The following is a 15492-nucleotide window of genomic DNA, read 5'->3' on the forward strand; positions in this document are numbered from 1 at the left end:
AGAAATCTTTGCCTAAGCCAGAGTCAGAAGGATTTTCCCCTGTGTTGTCTTTATGTATTCTATAGTTTTAGGTTTTATAATCGATGACCTATTTTGAGTTCATTTTTTTGTATTTTGAGAGGTATTGAGATACTAAATTTATTTTTTTGATATGGGTATTCAGTTATTCCAGCACCATGTATTGAAATTACTATTCTTTCTCCACTCAATTGCTTTTGTTTAAAATCAGAAGTATTTCTGGATGCTATTTTCTTCCATTGATCTCTTTGATTAATATAATGTCAATGGTGCATTGTTTTGATCATTTGTAGTTTTATAATAAGTCTTAAACAGCATTACTCCAACTTTATTTTGTCTAGTGTAAATCCTTTGCATTTCCAAATAAATTTGAAAATTCACTTTCCAATTTCTCCCAAAAAAGTCCCACTGGGATTTTGATTGAGCTTTCATTGAATCCATAGATCATTTTGGGAAGAGTTGATACCTTAACACTACTGAATTTTCCAACCCATAGACAAGTTGTATCTTTTTTTTTTTTTTTAAGATTTTGTTTATTTATTTGACAGACAGAGATCACAAGTAGGCAGAGAAGCAGGCAGAGAGAGAGGGGGAAGCAGGCTCCCCGCCGAGCAGAGAGCCCGATGCGGGGCTCGATCCCAGGACCCTGGGATAATGAACTGAGCCGAAGGCAGAGGCTTTAACCCAGTGAGCCACTCAGGCGTCCCAACAAGTTGTATCTTTATAGTTAAATACCTCTTTAATTTCTCTCAAATATATTTTGTCATTTCCATTGTATAAATCTTTTGCATCTTTTATCAATTCTGTCTGTATTCAGTATATTTTGATGCCATTGTAACTGACATTATAAAAAAACACAATTTCTGATTGTTGCTAGGACTTGCTTATAGAAATGTAATTGGTTTTGATTTATTTATTTAATTTTTTAAGGATTTATTTATTTAACAGAGATTGAGAGAGAGAGAGAGAGAGAATTCAGAAGCAGGCAGAGCTACAGGCAGAGGGAGAGGGAGAAGCAGGCTCCTTGCTGAATGGAGAGCCAGACTTGGGGCTTGGTCCCAGGACCCTGGGATCATGACCTGAACCAAAGGCCGATTCTAAACTGACTGAGCAACCCTCTGCTTAACTGACTGAACCATCCAGGAGCCCCCAAACAATTGATTTTTATATATAGTTCTTGTATCTTGAAATCCTGCAAGACTTGCTTATTAGTTATAGTAGCCTTTTTTGTTGATTCCACTGGATTTTCTACCCAGATGGTCATGTCATGTTTAGTTAAAGACAGTATTCCTTCTTTTTTACAATCAGAATGCCTGTTACTTTTTTGCTTTGCTTAATTGCACTAACATTTCCCACATGATGTTGAATAGAAGCGGTAAGAGCAGAATTCTTGTCTTGTTTCTGATTTTAGGGAGAAAGCATTCACTTTCACCATTAAGTATGATGTGAGATGTAGGTATTTGAAAGCATTCTTTACAGATCAAAGATGTTCTGAGCTTTGCGCAGTGGCAGTATTATAACTGGTGAGGTTCATCTGAGGTATGATTATTGTTAATTGAAAGCTCTTCACAGGTTGAAGAGGTTTCTCTCTATCCCCAGGTTGCTAGAACTTTTAACAGGAATGGGTGTTGGCTAGAATGTAGTTCAATATGGGCAGGTATATTATGTATTACCTAGAGTCTTGGGCATTGACATCACCTAACAGGGTTTAAATGGGAAAACTAATGTCCAATTTCAAACAACCTAGTTCTGAGAAAAGTGTTGCCTGTACATTCTGATTGTTAGTTGAGAGTTTCCTGTATTAATGTTTCATTTTTAAGGGAAGTATCACATAAACATCAGCTGTAACTAAGTCTCAGGAAGGTCCTGATAAAATAAAAAGTAATTCTCTGCATCTGGTGTTTTCTTGGCAGCATACACTACTCATGCCAATGACGTATGAATGTTTTCTTAGGAAAAGTCAGAGGGTGCATGTATAAGCTATCAGCAGTGCAGCTGTTAGCAGCCTGTGGCATGTGATCTCAAGTTGGTTCAGTTTGTCAAGGTGATTCTCAATTTCACAGATTACTATTCTGCTCTGGAGGGTGATTTGTTCCCATCAGACTGTGTGAGAAAATCACAAGCAGGAAGTAGTTGGTCTCTGTGGATGCTGAATATCCTTTTACTGTATTTTAATTTTCCTCTTTTTCTGCTTCCAGCATCCTGAGGGCACTGTTCTCTCACTGCCACTCACCTCAGGATCTGCCCTCTAGTGTCCTACAAATTCCACTCACTATCCTCTTAGGGTTAAGTTAGAGAAATGAAATATACTCTCTCATTATTAGCTGAATAAGCATTTTATCTTCTACATTTAAGAGGAAAGTGTCTAAGGAAGTAAAAAGAACAAAACCAATGAAAAAGCATTTATTCAGAATACAGGTAATTACAATATTTTCCTGAAAGTTTGAATAATAAGGTTTACTGGATTCATGTACTCCTTCTCACCAGTAACCCCATCCCCTACATCTCAATTATATCAGGAGTAAATTTGCCCTAAACTTTCCACCTATTTTTTGTTCTCACTCTTTCCTTCAACTTCTCACTTTTCTTTGGTAACAGATGTGACAGCCCTGTATGGGTAAATTAATTCCAGTTCAGAAAGGATCTAATAAACTTCTTTTTTTTATTGTGTTATGTTAGTCACCATACAGTACATCACTAGTTTTTGACGTAGTGTTCCAAGATGCATTGTTTACATATTTTAAGACAATTATTGCGATATCAACAATTCCTTCCATTCTTGTAAATAGTCGTTGAAACTCAACTTCTATATCACAGACGAGAACTTTGGTATCCAAATAAGGGGTCTTTAATCTTTGATTTGTGTGAACATGATATTAGCTCTAAATTTTATTCTGAGGGTATTCTGGGTTAACTTTTGGATTAAGGCAGAACTTCAGAAAGCTAATATGTGGATCAAAATGATTAGCTCTGGGAAGAACTGCTACTCATGAATTACACTTCTATATAATGTTTTTGCTTCTTATTGAGAATGTTATAAGAAGCATCTATATTGACCATATTATATCTATGTATCGATCTATGTATGTATGTATCTTTCTGTCATTATCATCATCATCTCTCTGTACCAGATACTTTTGGGGACCAATGATTGCTGTATTTCTTAGTTTTCCTAATGCAAATCCCCATGAGAGAAATTATTATAGGATTAAGAGCCAGTAATTTACCTTTCCCTGTGAACCCACTTGTTTTCTTTTTATACTGAATGAAAACCATTTAACAGATAATTTTGCCAATTTCTTACTTTGTTTCCCCATTCCTCATAACACATTTCGAGGCTTGACTTTAATATCAGCATAAGATCTTATCCAAAAAGCATCATTTTATTTTTTCTTTCTAAGTTCATATTTCTCTTATTCTTTCTTTTAGTCCTCCTTTGGTATGTCAGATCCTTAATGAAACAAGTTGGAATATAGTATAATACAGGCACATATAAATAAAGGTGTAAGTAAATAAGTAGTTCTAAGATAAGAAAAACTTATGAAGTGGTAAAGATTTTTATTAAGATGAGGTTTTTAAGCCTTCCTTTATATTACTAGGCTGGCTTTCCCAGGAGTTCAGATAAAGCACTATGTATTGTGGTCTAGAAGGTTCTAGATGATCTGATCTTTCCTACCTCTCCTTTCCTCTCCAGCCTCATACACCATCTAGCTTCTGGATAGCCAAATAAACTCACATTCTTTGAAAATCCCAAACTTTTACCTGAAATTACATGGAACTTTGTTCCCCTAGAACTTTGCATGACATATTTTCTGACTTTGAATGATCACCTCCTAATAATGGCATTCTCTAACCATTTCATGTAAATTACCCCATCTACCCTAACATTTTCTTTATTCATATATCCATGTTTTATTGAGAGATAGTTGACATATGACATTATGTTAGTTTTAGCTATACAATGTGAAGATTTGATATATGTGTATATTATAAAATCATCACCCCAATAAATCTAGTTAACATCTATCTCTACACATAGTTACAAATTTTCTTTCTCCCTTATTCTTTGTTATACTACTATGACTAAGTGGAATTACAGACTTAATGTGTTTATTGGATTATTAATTCATCTCCCACACTAGAATGTAAATTTCACAAAGACAGGGACTTTATCTTCTACATTGATGTAATTCAGGGCACATCACAGAGATAATTAAATGTTTATGGAATGATGAGAAGTGTGAATCACAGACATTAGTTGAACAACTTATTTTTGACTATAGTTGAGTCAAAGAACAAGGGGTGGTCATTAAATTTCTCTGCATCTGTCTTTATCTCAGTCTCTTAGAATCACTGGCTTTGGTCTTTGTTTGCCTTTACTTCTTTTGGGTTGTGCAGTCTACTTAAACTTCCTTCACATAAAACTAATCCAAACTGTAATGCCACTACATGATAGTCTTCTTTTAAAATGTGGACTCTGAGAAACAAACTGAGGGGTCTGGAGGGGTGGGGGTTGGGGGTTGGGTTAGCCTGGTGGTGGGTATTATGGAGGGCATGTATTGCATGGAGCACTGGTTGTGGTGCATAAACAATGAACCTTGGAACACGGAAAAATAAAGTTAAATTAATAATAAGATTGAAAAAAATAAAAAAAATGTAAACCTATTTCCAGGTACCTTAATTATCTTGCAAAAGTAAGAAAAGTTAAGAAGAATATAATCTAGTCCTTATTTTTTAAATGGAGGTTATAAATTGATGTAGGAAAAGAAACTAATGCTACTGTCACGGATGTTTGATTCACCTATCATACTCACTGCAGCTTTTTCACTTTTCCCAGCTAATGTAGGATTTTATTTTTCCGCATCACATTTTTTTTTTTTTTAAATAGTGGCTCTGTAAGATCAGTTTGTGAATTGGTGTTGGTCTCAGTGCATCAGAACCACCTGAGTAACATTAAAATAAGGATTTCCAGGAGTCCACTTCAAAGATTCTGATTTAGATCTGGAGAACGGACTGGGAACCTGTTATTCCTTCAATAATGGTTCCTGGGAACCATTATTCTTTATTGAAGTTATTACTTCAATAAGTAATTATGAAACAGGTTTGGGAAACAGTGCTTCAGATCATTGTCAATCTTTTGGATGTAAATTAAATAAAAATTTTGGCTAAATTGTGGTTGGATTCTCACTAGTTTCTTTTTATTTGAGCTACAAAGATATGAATACTCTTCTATGGAGTAGAGTAGAGTAGAGATGTTTAAGCAAGAAAAACCAAGTGTAAGAATGAATGAACTTAATAGAGGTCAGGAAGGCATGAAGCTAGGGACTGTGATAATAATCATAGATAAATGGAAAAGCAGTTATAGGAAGTCAGGATAGAAAAAGATTCTGAAATCCAAATATCCAGGTCATTTATTCAAATTATGATCTATGAAATCCTGATTTGAGGGAAAGGTATGATTTAATTTGACATACTGTTGTCCATTATGTAACCTAGCAGGAATAGATGAATTTGAGTCTGTTTCAAGGGACAAATGAATAAACACCTACTTTTTAAGTAGGAATGGAAATAGGGAAAAGAATTAACTGTGATTTTGACCAACTCATGAACTCTCATTTGCTTTGACTAATTCCTGTGCACATATGAATTTTTCTCAAGGCAGCTTTCATGTCTTTGTTTCGGAGACTATAGATCAGTGGGTTTATAAGTGGGGTCACTGATGAGTAGAACAAGGTTACAATCTTCTGTATCCCACCTGGATTTCCAGAGGTTGGGCTGATGTACATCACCATGAGGGTTCCATAGAAGAGAGACACCACAGCCAGGTGGGAACCACAGGTGGAGAAGGCCTTACGTCGGCCAGCTGCTGAAGAGACACGCAACACTGCTCTGAGAACCAGAATATAGGACCCAAGGATGAAGAACAAAGTGATGAAGATAATAAGAGAGCTCAATATAGAACAGGCAAGCTCAATTCCAGGGGCAGGGATGCAGGACAGGGCCAGAAGAGGCCCAGGGTCACATACAAAGTGGTCAATGGTGTTGGGGCCACAAAAAGGGAGTTGTGTGATAAAATAGATAGGGATCGGATAGCAGAGGAAAGCTGTGACCCAGCACAGGGCCACCAGGTTCATGCAGAGATGGTTGTTCATAATGACAGGATAATGGAGAGGCTGGCAGATGGCCAGGTAACGATCAAAAGCCATAAGGGGCAGTAAGAAGGTCTCAGTGGTGCCCATGGAGAAGAAGAAGTAGAATTGAAAGAAACAAGCCATGAAAGAGATGGTTTTGGTCTCAGATAGAAAGTTCTTCAACGAACTGGGAACTGGGAATAGTTGTATTGACGTAGCAGATCTCCAGGAATGCAAAGTTGGCCAGCAAAACGTACATGGGGGTGTGAAGCCTACGATCCAGTTTCACTGCACAGACAATGGCCCCATTCCCCATCAGTGTCAGGATGTAGGACACCAAGAACAGCATGAAGAGGATGAGCTGAACCTCCCTGGAGCATGGAAAACTCAGGAGTATGAATTCAGTCACTATGCTGACTCCTGACCTATTCATGGCTTCCTAAGGGGTGGAGAAGAAAAGTGACAATGACAAAGATGGTCTTATTCTTTCATCTTCAAGATTATTTCCTTGGTGGAGATCCCTAGCTCCATTAGATTCTGTTATTCCATTAGATAAATAAGATAACTATACTGCTGAAGTCTGTGAATTTCAGAGAGTGCTTGGTATGATCAGACTTTGAAACTTTGTATTCTCTAATTTCTCCTTCAGAGTTTTCTCAAGGTAAAAGACAAGATGTTCTGTGATAAGCAGCTTGGAGAAGGTTGATGACAGCACTCACAAATGTAAGTAGGTATGAACATCATGTATTTTTATCTATAGATTAAGAGCTATAGACCCTTGTTATTGGACACAGAATTTCAATTACTTAAATCTTTGGAATTAGAGACACAAATGTTAGGCATCAGAAGAGGGAGAAACAACACACAAATCTTTAGGCATTTCACTGTTATTCTGCATCAGTGTTGGTGTCTTAAGGTCATCTGGTAACTGGACAAAAAACATCACACGTACCATCTATTCTTCAGTGTTCATCATGTTTTGTTAACTAGATACCTACATAATGGCTTTCATATCAGCTCTGTCTTCTACCTGTTGAATTAAAATACTTCTGTAAAACCTTGGTCTAGGCTAAATCTCTATTTATAGGCAGAAAACCTGAGCAATATATCTGGTCTATTATTTAAGGATTTTTGAGGGTTTTGCCTGAAGTGTCACTTAAGTGTCCTAGAAGGCCTCTGTTCTTCTGGTTACGGATAGACGCAGAGGCTCACAAACATCAGATACTCCTAAGCAGAAGTCTCTGGGAACCAAGAACAGTGCTGAGAGCCATAAACTGTCCCTCTGGACAAAGAGTCTCCTTCCACTTCTTCACCCCCTTTGTCACTCCCATCCTACTCTAGATGTGGAAGATTAGCACTGTTGTGGGATGCTGAAGGAGAATCTTTGTGAAAACTTGCTTGTCTGAGACTTAGATGTTGTGTGATTTCCATGGTGAGAAAAGCAAAACAAAGCCTATGAAACTGCTTACAATTCTGTTGTTAGTAGTTTGGTCTTATTAATTTATTTTAAGATCCCTTCCATTAGTGGGGGGGCAGTCATCATTTGGGCCTAAATGACCCAAGTGACGTGACTGAGTGATGATATTGGTTCATAAAATATAATGCAGAATAGAGATCCAGATGCCTTTAATAAAAGTATTCTAGCTAGGAATATTTATTTATGTATTAGTTATAAAATGCATTTCTTTCCAGTGTAATGCCCATAGCTGTTATGGGCATGTTATGTTATGTTGTATGTGTAATGTGCATAGCTTTGCGAATGATCTCGATGATTGCAATTAGTGACACAAGGCATTGGAGTCATTCAGAATTTTTCACATCACACTTCGCTGTAAGGCTCCTCTTTGTGACAAGATCATGATTGGCAAAACCAAACTGTGAGTTAATTCCTCTGTAGCAGGAATTCAGAGAAATGCAGAAGCCAAGGAAACCACCAGGAAAGAGATCTAAAAGCAGGACATATTCGTTGGTCATTGTGTATGAGGGTTACAAGGCTTTGTGAGCCATGTGGGAGTGAACTCACTACCCTGGAATGCTTGGTCATGTTCTCCCTCCTTGAGATACATGGATCATCTGCTCTGTGGCAGAGCCGAACATGGCTAAAGTCAGGGAGAGCTGAAGATTTTTTGCCCTGCTCTGTACAGCCACTTTGTCATTCCTTTCCAGATGTCGCTTCACTCACATGCTATTTCCCCCACAAAACCTGGATCCACCTCCTAGTTAATAAGGATGGACTTTTCATACTTCCTCATCTTCGTCTCTCTCTCTTCCCTGATTGCCAGCCCTCTCAGTTGTAAAGATGAACCTCCTTATATTTTTTACGTAATGGGAGGTGCTACTTTTTCCACAACCACATAAAAGAAGGCAGAGCTAAAAGACACACCTAAGAACTGTCCTATACTTGTATGTCTTCTGAACCTACCTCCTTACAGATCTGGCAGGTGGGACTTGAATCTTCTGTTTTCACTGCAGCAGAAGGCAAGCACAATGGAGGGCATGACATCCTGGGTAGAGAGCAGCCCAGAGAAAGTGCTTACATTGCTGTACACACGATACTGCTTTGGAGAGAAATTGGCATATTTGTTGCACAACAGGACACTTATCTGTGTTTCTCTGAAATCTGTGTCTGATTCCCCCTAGGGGACATAGTCTCCTGTGAATTCTAAAAGTGAGAATTTATGAGAGGATTGTCAGTTATTTCCCTAGTGTTCCCTTCCCTCAGGAGCCACTTGATTGGCCTTTGGGGCTCAGTTTGTTGAGTGGTGATCAGATAGATATTCTCATGGTTTTCCTAGAACAGATGTTTATTTTGTTGTTTGAACAGGTTACTCTTTTGATGGTGCAGTCACTATAGTGACACCAGTTGAGCTGGGACATGAGCTTTTTATTTATTTTTTGTTGTTTCACATTCAATTTTATTCATATATTTGAACCTGCCAAAAGTTTTAGATTCTCGTATATGTCAGTATCAGAGTCATGTCATCAGATTTCTCATTCTCATTCCTATTGATTCACTCCATGGGTAGAAAGGAGTCATTCCTTCTTATAATGACAAGTTTTCTCCCATGTTCACCCTGTGCTTCTAATATGACACTGATAAGTAAATTCCATTTCATGGTGAACAAGTCCCAGGAGGAGAGAACATAGAGTATGGGATGGAATACCAAAAATCCTAGAAGACACCTCCCCATGTAGCCCTTTAGGTTATTTCAGACTGTTTTAACAGATGGCCCTAAAGGTTGGCATGATTAAAAAAGAAAAAAAAGGTTGGCATGTTTGTTGAAATTTTCTTTCTTCTTTCAAGTGAGTTATTGCTGAGAGAGATGAAGCAAACTTTCAGACCCTTTCATTTTTATTACTTTTATGTCTATGTGTGCATGTGTACATGGGTATGAGTGTACCTAGATGACATATTTCATAACGTTTTCCTTCTGTTATTGGTTTGGAGCCATCTGTAATGAGACTGCTCTCTTGTTAATAATAATTTATTGTTGGCTACACAGCATCAATGAGCAAAAGTTTCATGAATGTTTATGACTTGAGGTTTGCTTATTCTCTCAGCATCATTTCTGTAAGGTGGAAATGTTTTTTTTTTTCTTTTAAGTGGTTACAACACTTTTTGAGTCATGAGAATTGATATCCTCTTATGAATAAGAGCCAGTTTTTTGAGTGATTTATTCACTGAAAGTCTTTGATGTTTGAATGCACAAAGAATTTTCTTGACACTAAAGTCTGCCTAAGGACACTAAGGTCTGCCAAAATTATGATTTGGAAGCCAGGATTTATCTCACTTTTGTTGGGTGGATGGTGCCACACCAGATACTTGAAGTGAAGTATTAAACTGTAGAATTTAACTGGAGGGAGTTGAAGGACACTTTTGGTCTTTTAAAAAAAATGTATCTATAATTACACATAGACACACAAATATGTGCATACTATATGTATTCATATATATATATATATATATATATATATATATATGTATATGTATTTTACATACATGTATTGATTTGTGTATGTTGAACCATCCTAGCATACCAGGGATAAATCCCTTGATCATGGTGTATGATTCTTTTAATGTGCTTTGAATTACATCTGTTAGTATTTAATGAGAAAATTTGCATTTATATTCATCAAAGATATTGGCCTATAGTTTAACAGCACTTTACATATTATACATCTGGGTTTACACATGTGGGTATTTATTATACATTTTATTCTTTGAGATTCTTGGATTTGTAATTTGGTGATTGCTATTGATTTCTGAAACATTTTGGTCATTGTTCAAATATTTCCTCTTGAGCATACAGAATGAGATGTCATTCTGGTAATGTACTAGTTCATATTTCTTTTCAGCTTTGAATAGTGACTATACCACTTTCCTATCTGGAACAGGAAGAAGAACAAAATAATTTTGAGTCCAAGTCTACTTTCACTATCTTCTGTATCATATTATTCTAAGAAAGAAAATGTTTATCCAGATAGGAACAGGGGAGTGGTTATAAGTGCAGCAACATGAAGATGTAGGGTAGCTCACTCTATTATTGCTAGCTGAAAGAGTCGTTACAAGCAGAATGTGAATTCTGTCAATTCTGTTTTGTTTTGTTTTTTTCCTTCTTGGGGAGTCATTTTGGAGTTGAGAAGGTGGTAGCTCTAGAGTAGTTGTTTCTTCCATTTGGCACCTGCCCTTGAGGGGACTTTTTCTTAAGAATGACTACTGTGAACTGTCCCCAGGAAGGCTGTAATTTTGAGCAAATTCCCTTTGTTATCAGTGTCTTGGTTTCTTCATCTTTAAAGTGGTGATAATAATGTTATTTACTTCATGTGGTTGAGATGAAGATTAATTATGTTTATTTGTTAAACAGATATATTTACATATAAAGCCTGACACATTTTTAATGTAAAGTAGGCTTTTCCTATTGTTACTGAGAAAGAGAAAAATACAGCCCAGAGACACAATGCCTGAGTGCTATGCTGTAGTGTTCCCCGCCAAACCTAATATCTGCATCATGTACCAGATAAGGTTACTTGATGAGTATGGCAGATGAAGACAAAGCAACATCATTTTGGAATCAGATATGAAGAGAGACAAAGACAAGGACACTTTAACAACCACAAAAATAACTGAGCATCACCTTCTCCCCTCTAGTGTGAGTAACTCCTGCTTCTTTACAGTTGAGAACCCCAGTCTTGCTTAATTCCTCCCACATTCTAGGTAAAAATAACTAAGATGCCAATCACTGAATTGCTCACTTTCTGACAGCAGCTTATCTCAAACAGATTCCCATTTTGGTGAACTTTCCCTCAAATTACATAAAGTTCAAATAATATAATAGAATATATAATAGAGTATAATAGAATCTCTCTCAGTTTTTACTGAGATGTCCTGTGGTTCATTTGGCATATTCTCCCTTGCAGCAAACTATAAAAATGATTACTACTGCTGTTATTATTATCATTAATAGATTCTTAAGATACACTCATCATCTTTACTGTAGCCTACAAGATCTATGTATACTAGGCTCTGACTACTTTAATGATGTTATTCTCATTCACTCCAAGCCAGTCACACAGGAAATGTGTTGTGAACATGCTTGTTTTGCTCCATCCTGAGGGTCTATATGCTAGATATTTTTTTCTGCCTGGAATATTCTTCTCCCAGGTTTTTACATATTGCTTCCTTTCATCAATTCTAATCTCTTTCTCTTTCAAAAACACTTTCTTGACCACCTTGTTTGAAATACAACCCACCACTTGCCTTTCCTTATTCTATTTTGTTTGTATCACTTAACGTCAATGGAATTATGTAGCTCTTTATTGTCACTCTCTTGTCCTCTCCAGAGTGTAAGCTCTATGAGAACAAAGTCTTTGTCTTGTGTCTTTATTCACTTTTGTATTTCCAGCATCTAGAATAATTCCTGGCAAAAAAGGAAAAATATATTGGAAAAATTGCTGAAATGGTAAAATAATTCATTCTTCATGTCTTATGAGGCAAAAAGAAAAAGAAAGCATGGAATCGATTCTCAACAACGTGATATAAACTGTAGGTGAGATGAGTGTAGGATGGGAGCAAATTAAAGGTCACCCAAATTAAGGGGACCAAGAGAATGTGTATCTTCATAATTCTCTGGTTACTGTTCCTTAGTTGACACTCTTTTATATTGTAGAACTCTAAGTGCTTTGAATTTACTTTCTGCCTATATTACTATGGGACTGATTCTATTTTTTTAATGTCTTCTGTTGGATTGTTTTCCCAGAATCTAAGTCCATACATCTACTTATTTTTCAAGATCTAACTCAAATGCCATGACCTTTGTATTATATTTTATGTTCACCCTTACAGGCAGAATTGGCTATGACTTTGCTTCTATGATATTATTAATACAATTCCACTACATAACATTCAAGTCATTATATAACTTTTATTATTGTATTGTAAGAGGTTAGAAATTTAGAAATGGACTTCTAGAATGGAAGAGTAAGCGTCTTAAAAACCCACTCCTTCAAAAAAGCATCAAGCAGGAATTATCACAATAAGTTTTGTCACAACTCTGGAAGTTAATCAAAGGCTTGCAACAATTCAAGAATTTTTTTTCCAGTAAAACAGCTGAATTTTGGTAAGAAGAGTGAAATTTGTGGCATTTTAATTGGCCTTATTCTCACACCCCCCTTCCATTAGCCTTAAAAGCCAGCAGCGTTGAACCATGGTATCTGTGAAAACCAGCAGACTAGCAGCCACTGGAGAGGGAAGACTGCGTTTGTAACTCCTCAAAAAGCCTCATCACCAGAGAACTCTCACTATTCTGCTCATCTAGCTGCCTAGAAAAGCCGCATTTGTAGGACTTGTTATTTGGCCTGAGAGTTTGATCAGTGGGAAAAGCCCTATCCCAGGATATTTTTGAAAATAGTGAAGGCAGTTGTTTAACATTGTAGCTCTTTGGGACAGTGCTATTAGCTGGGACAAACGGGAAGCTGGAAAGAAAAAAAAACAACAACATAAAAAGTAGGTCTGGGGACTAAGATGTCTATAGTGATCTTTGAAATATCCTAGTATATTCTTGGAGATCTAGAAGACCACACACATGTGAAGGGCTGTGTGACTTAAGAAGGCCATAATGTTTTACCTGAGGCTGCATCTGAGGCTCTACACAAGTAGGAAATGAGAGTTAATGCAGAGTTATAAACTGCTGGAACCCTGAAGCTTTGTCCTAACACAGAGCCCCTCTGCAAAGGGTGAGTAACTTTTTGGTTAAAGGTGTTTAAAGAAATCTCCGTGTAATTATGATCTGACCACTACATTAACCAGGCAGAGACTTCAGGAGCTACATAAAACAGGTGATACAGACTTTATAGAGTTAGCACACACACAAAAAAGTCATTGAAGAAACAAACAGCATCTTCAGCTTCCAGAACAATCACATGAAACAACAAGAGCAATACTTGCAGAAGTTGGGAAAATTTGAATTTTCAGAGTTGCCACATTATATTATTTAAAATATCCAGTTTTAGATGAAAAAAAAAAAAGACATGCAAAGAAACAGAAAAGTATGGCCCATAGATGTGATGAGCACTGGGTGTTATATGCATCTAATGAATCATTGGACATTATACCAAAAACTAATGATGTACTATATGTTTGCTAATTGAATTTAAGTTAAAAAAACACAAAAAACAGCAGTCATTAGAAACTATCCTCAGGGGAGTCCAGATGTGGGACTTACTAGGCAAAGAGTTTAATCTTTTATAAACAACTTCAAAGATTTGAAGAAAATTATATCTAAAGAATTAAAGGAAATTATGAGACTGATATCTCACCATGTAGAGAATATTAATAAGGAGATACAAATTATAAAAAAGAACCAGATGGAAACTCTTCATTGAAAAGTATGGTGACTAATGAAATATTTAGTAGAGGGGTTCAATAGAATATTTGAGTAGGCAGAAGAAAGAATCAGCAAATTTAAAAATAGATCGAGATTATCCAACATGAGAAATAAAAGCAAAAAAAAAAAATGAACAGTTTCAGAGAACTGTAAGATACTATTGGGCATATCAACATATAATGAGAGTCCAGGAATGAGAAAAGAGATAAAAAGATAAAAAGGAGGAGGAAAATACTCAAATAATGGCTGAATATACTCCAAATTTGATGAAAAATGTGAATCAACACATCCAAGAAGCTTAATAAATTTCAACTGGATAAATTCAAAGAGATCCAAGTCTAAACACACCAGGGTCAAACTCTTGAAAGAAGACTGAAAAAATTGTGAAAACAGCAAGAGAAAAACAACTCATCACATAGTATTGATCCTATAAGATTAACAGCTGACCTCTTATTCAAAACTATAGAAACCAAAACAGAGTGAATTGGCATTTTCAAATGGACTGAAAGAAAAAGATTGTCAACCAGTAATCTTATATCTAATAAACCTTTCTTTTACAGAAGAAAGAAAAATTAAGACATCCTCAAACAAAAATGGAGAGAATTTGTTGCTAGCAAACTTGTATTACAAGCAGTGTTAAAAGAAGTCCTTCAGGTAGAAAGGTAAGGACTAGACTTGAATCTATGTAAAAAAGTAAAGATAAAGAAAATGTGATTCATATATACAATGGAATATAACTCAGCCATCAGAAAGGATGAATACCCATCATGGATGGAACTGGAGGGGATTATGCTGAGTGAAATAAATCAAGCAGAGAAAGATAATTATCATATGGTGTCACTCATATGTGGAACATAAGGAATAGGGTGGAGGACCACAGGGGAAGGGAATGAAAGCTGAATGGGAGGAAATCAGAGAGGGAGATGAACCACAAGAAACTGTGGACTCTGGGAAACAAACTGAGGGTAACAGAAAGGAGCAGGGTGGGGGCTTGGGGTAGCTGGGTGATGGGTATTAAGGAGGACACATGTTGGGATGAGCGCTGGGTGTTATATGCAACTAATGAATTATTGAACAGTACATCGAAAACTTATGATGTACTTAGGTGCCTGGGTGAAGTAGTCGGTTAAACATCTGCCTTGGGCTCAGGTGATGATCCCAGGGTCCTGGGATTGAGCCCCACATCAGGCTCCCTGCTCTGTGGGGAGCCTGCTTCCCCTTCTTCCCAACTTGTGCTCTATAATTTTCTCTCTGTATCTCTCCAATAAATAAATAAAATCTTAAAAAAGAAAAACTTACAATGTACTATATGCTGGCTAACTGTACATAATAATAAAAAACCCCTAAAGAACACCAATAAAGATAACAATGAAGGTAATAAAATATACATTTACTTGTAACTCTTTTCCTCTCCTGATTCAAAAGACAACTGCATAAAACAATAATTTTAAAACTGTGTC

The 15492-nt window shown here is 36.5% G+C and overlaps 1 protein-coding gene across 1 annotated transcript; it reads right to left on the reverse strand.

Annotated features, from left to right (window-relative positions):
- Positions 1 to 5630: 5630 nt before the first annotated feature.
- LOC111162245 (olfactory receptor 11H6-like) lies at positions 5631 to 6582 on the reverse strand. The gene is given in 2 exon segments (XM_022526524.1): positions 5631 to 6344; positions 6346 to 6582. Coding segments are annotated over 2 exon segments (951 nt in total).
- Between the last annotated feature and the right edge of the window lie 8910 nt (positions 6583 to 15492).

Source organism: Enhydra lutris, unplaced genomic scaffold (assembly GCF_002288905.1).
Source record: "Enhydra lutris kenyoni isolate GAN:26980312 unplaced genomic scaffold, ASM228890v2 scaffoldscaffold4, whole genome shotgun sequence".
Classification (NCBI taxonomy): Eukaryota; Metazoa; Chordata; class Mammalia; order Carnivora; family Mustelidae; genus Enhydra; species Enhydra lutris.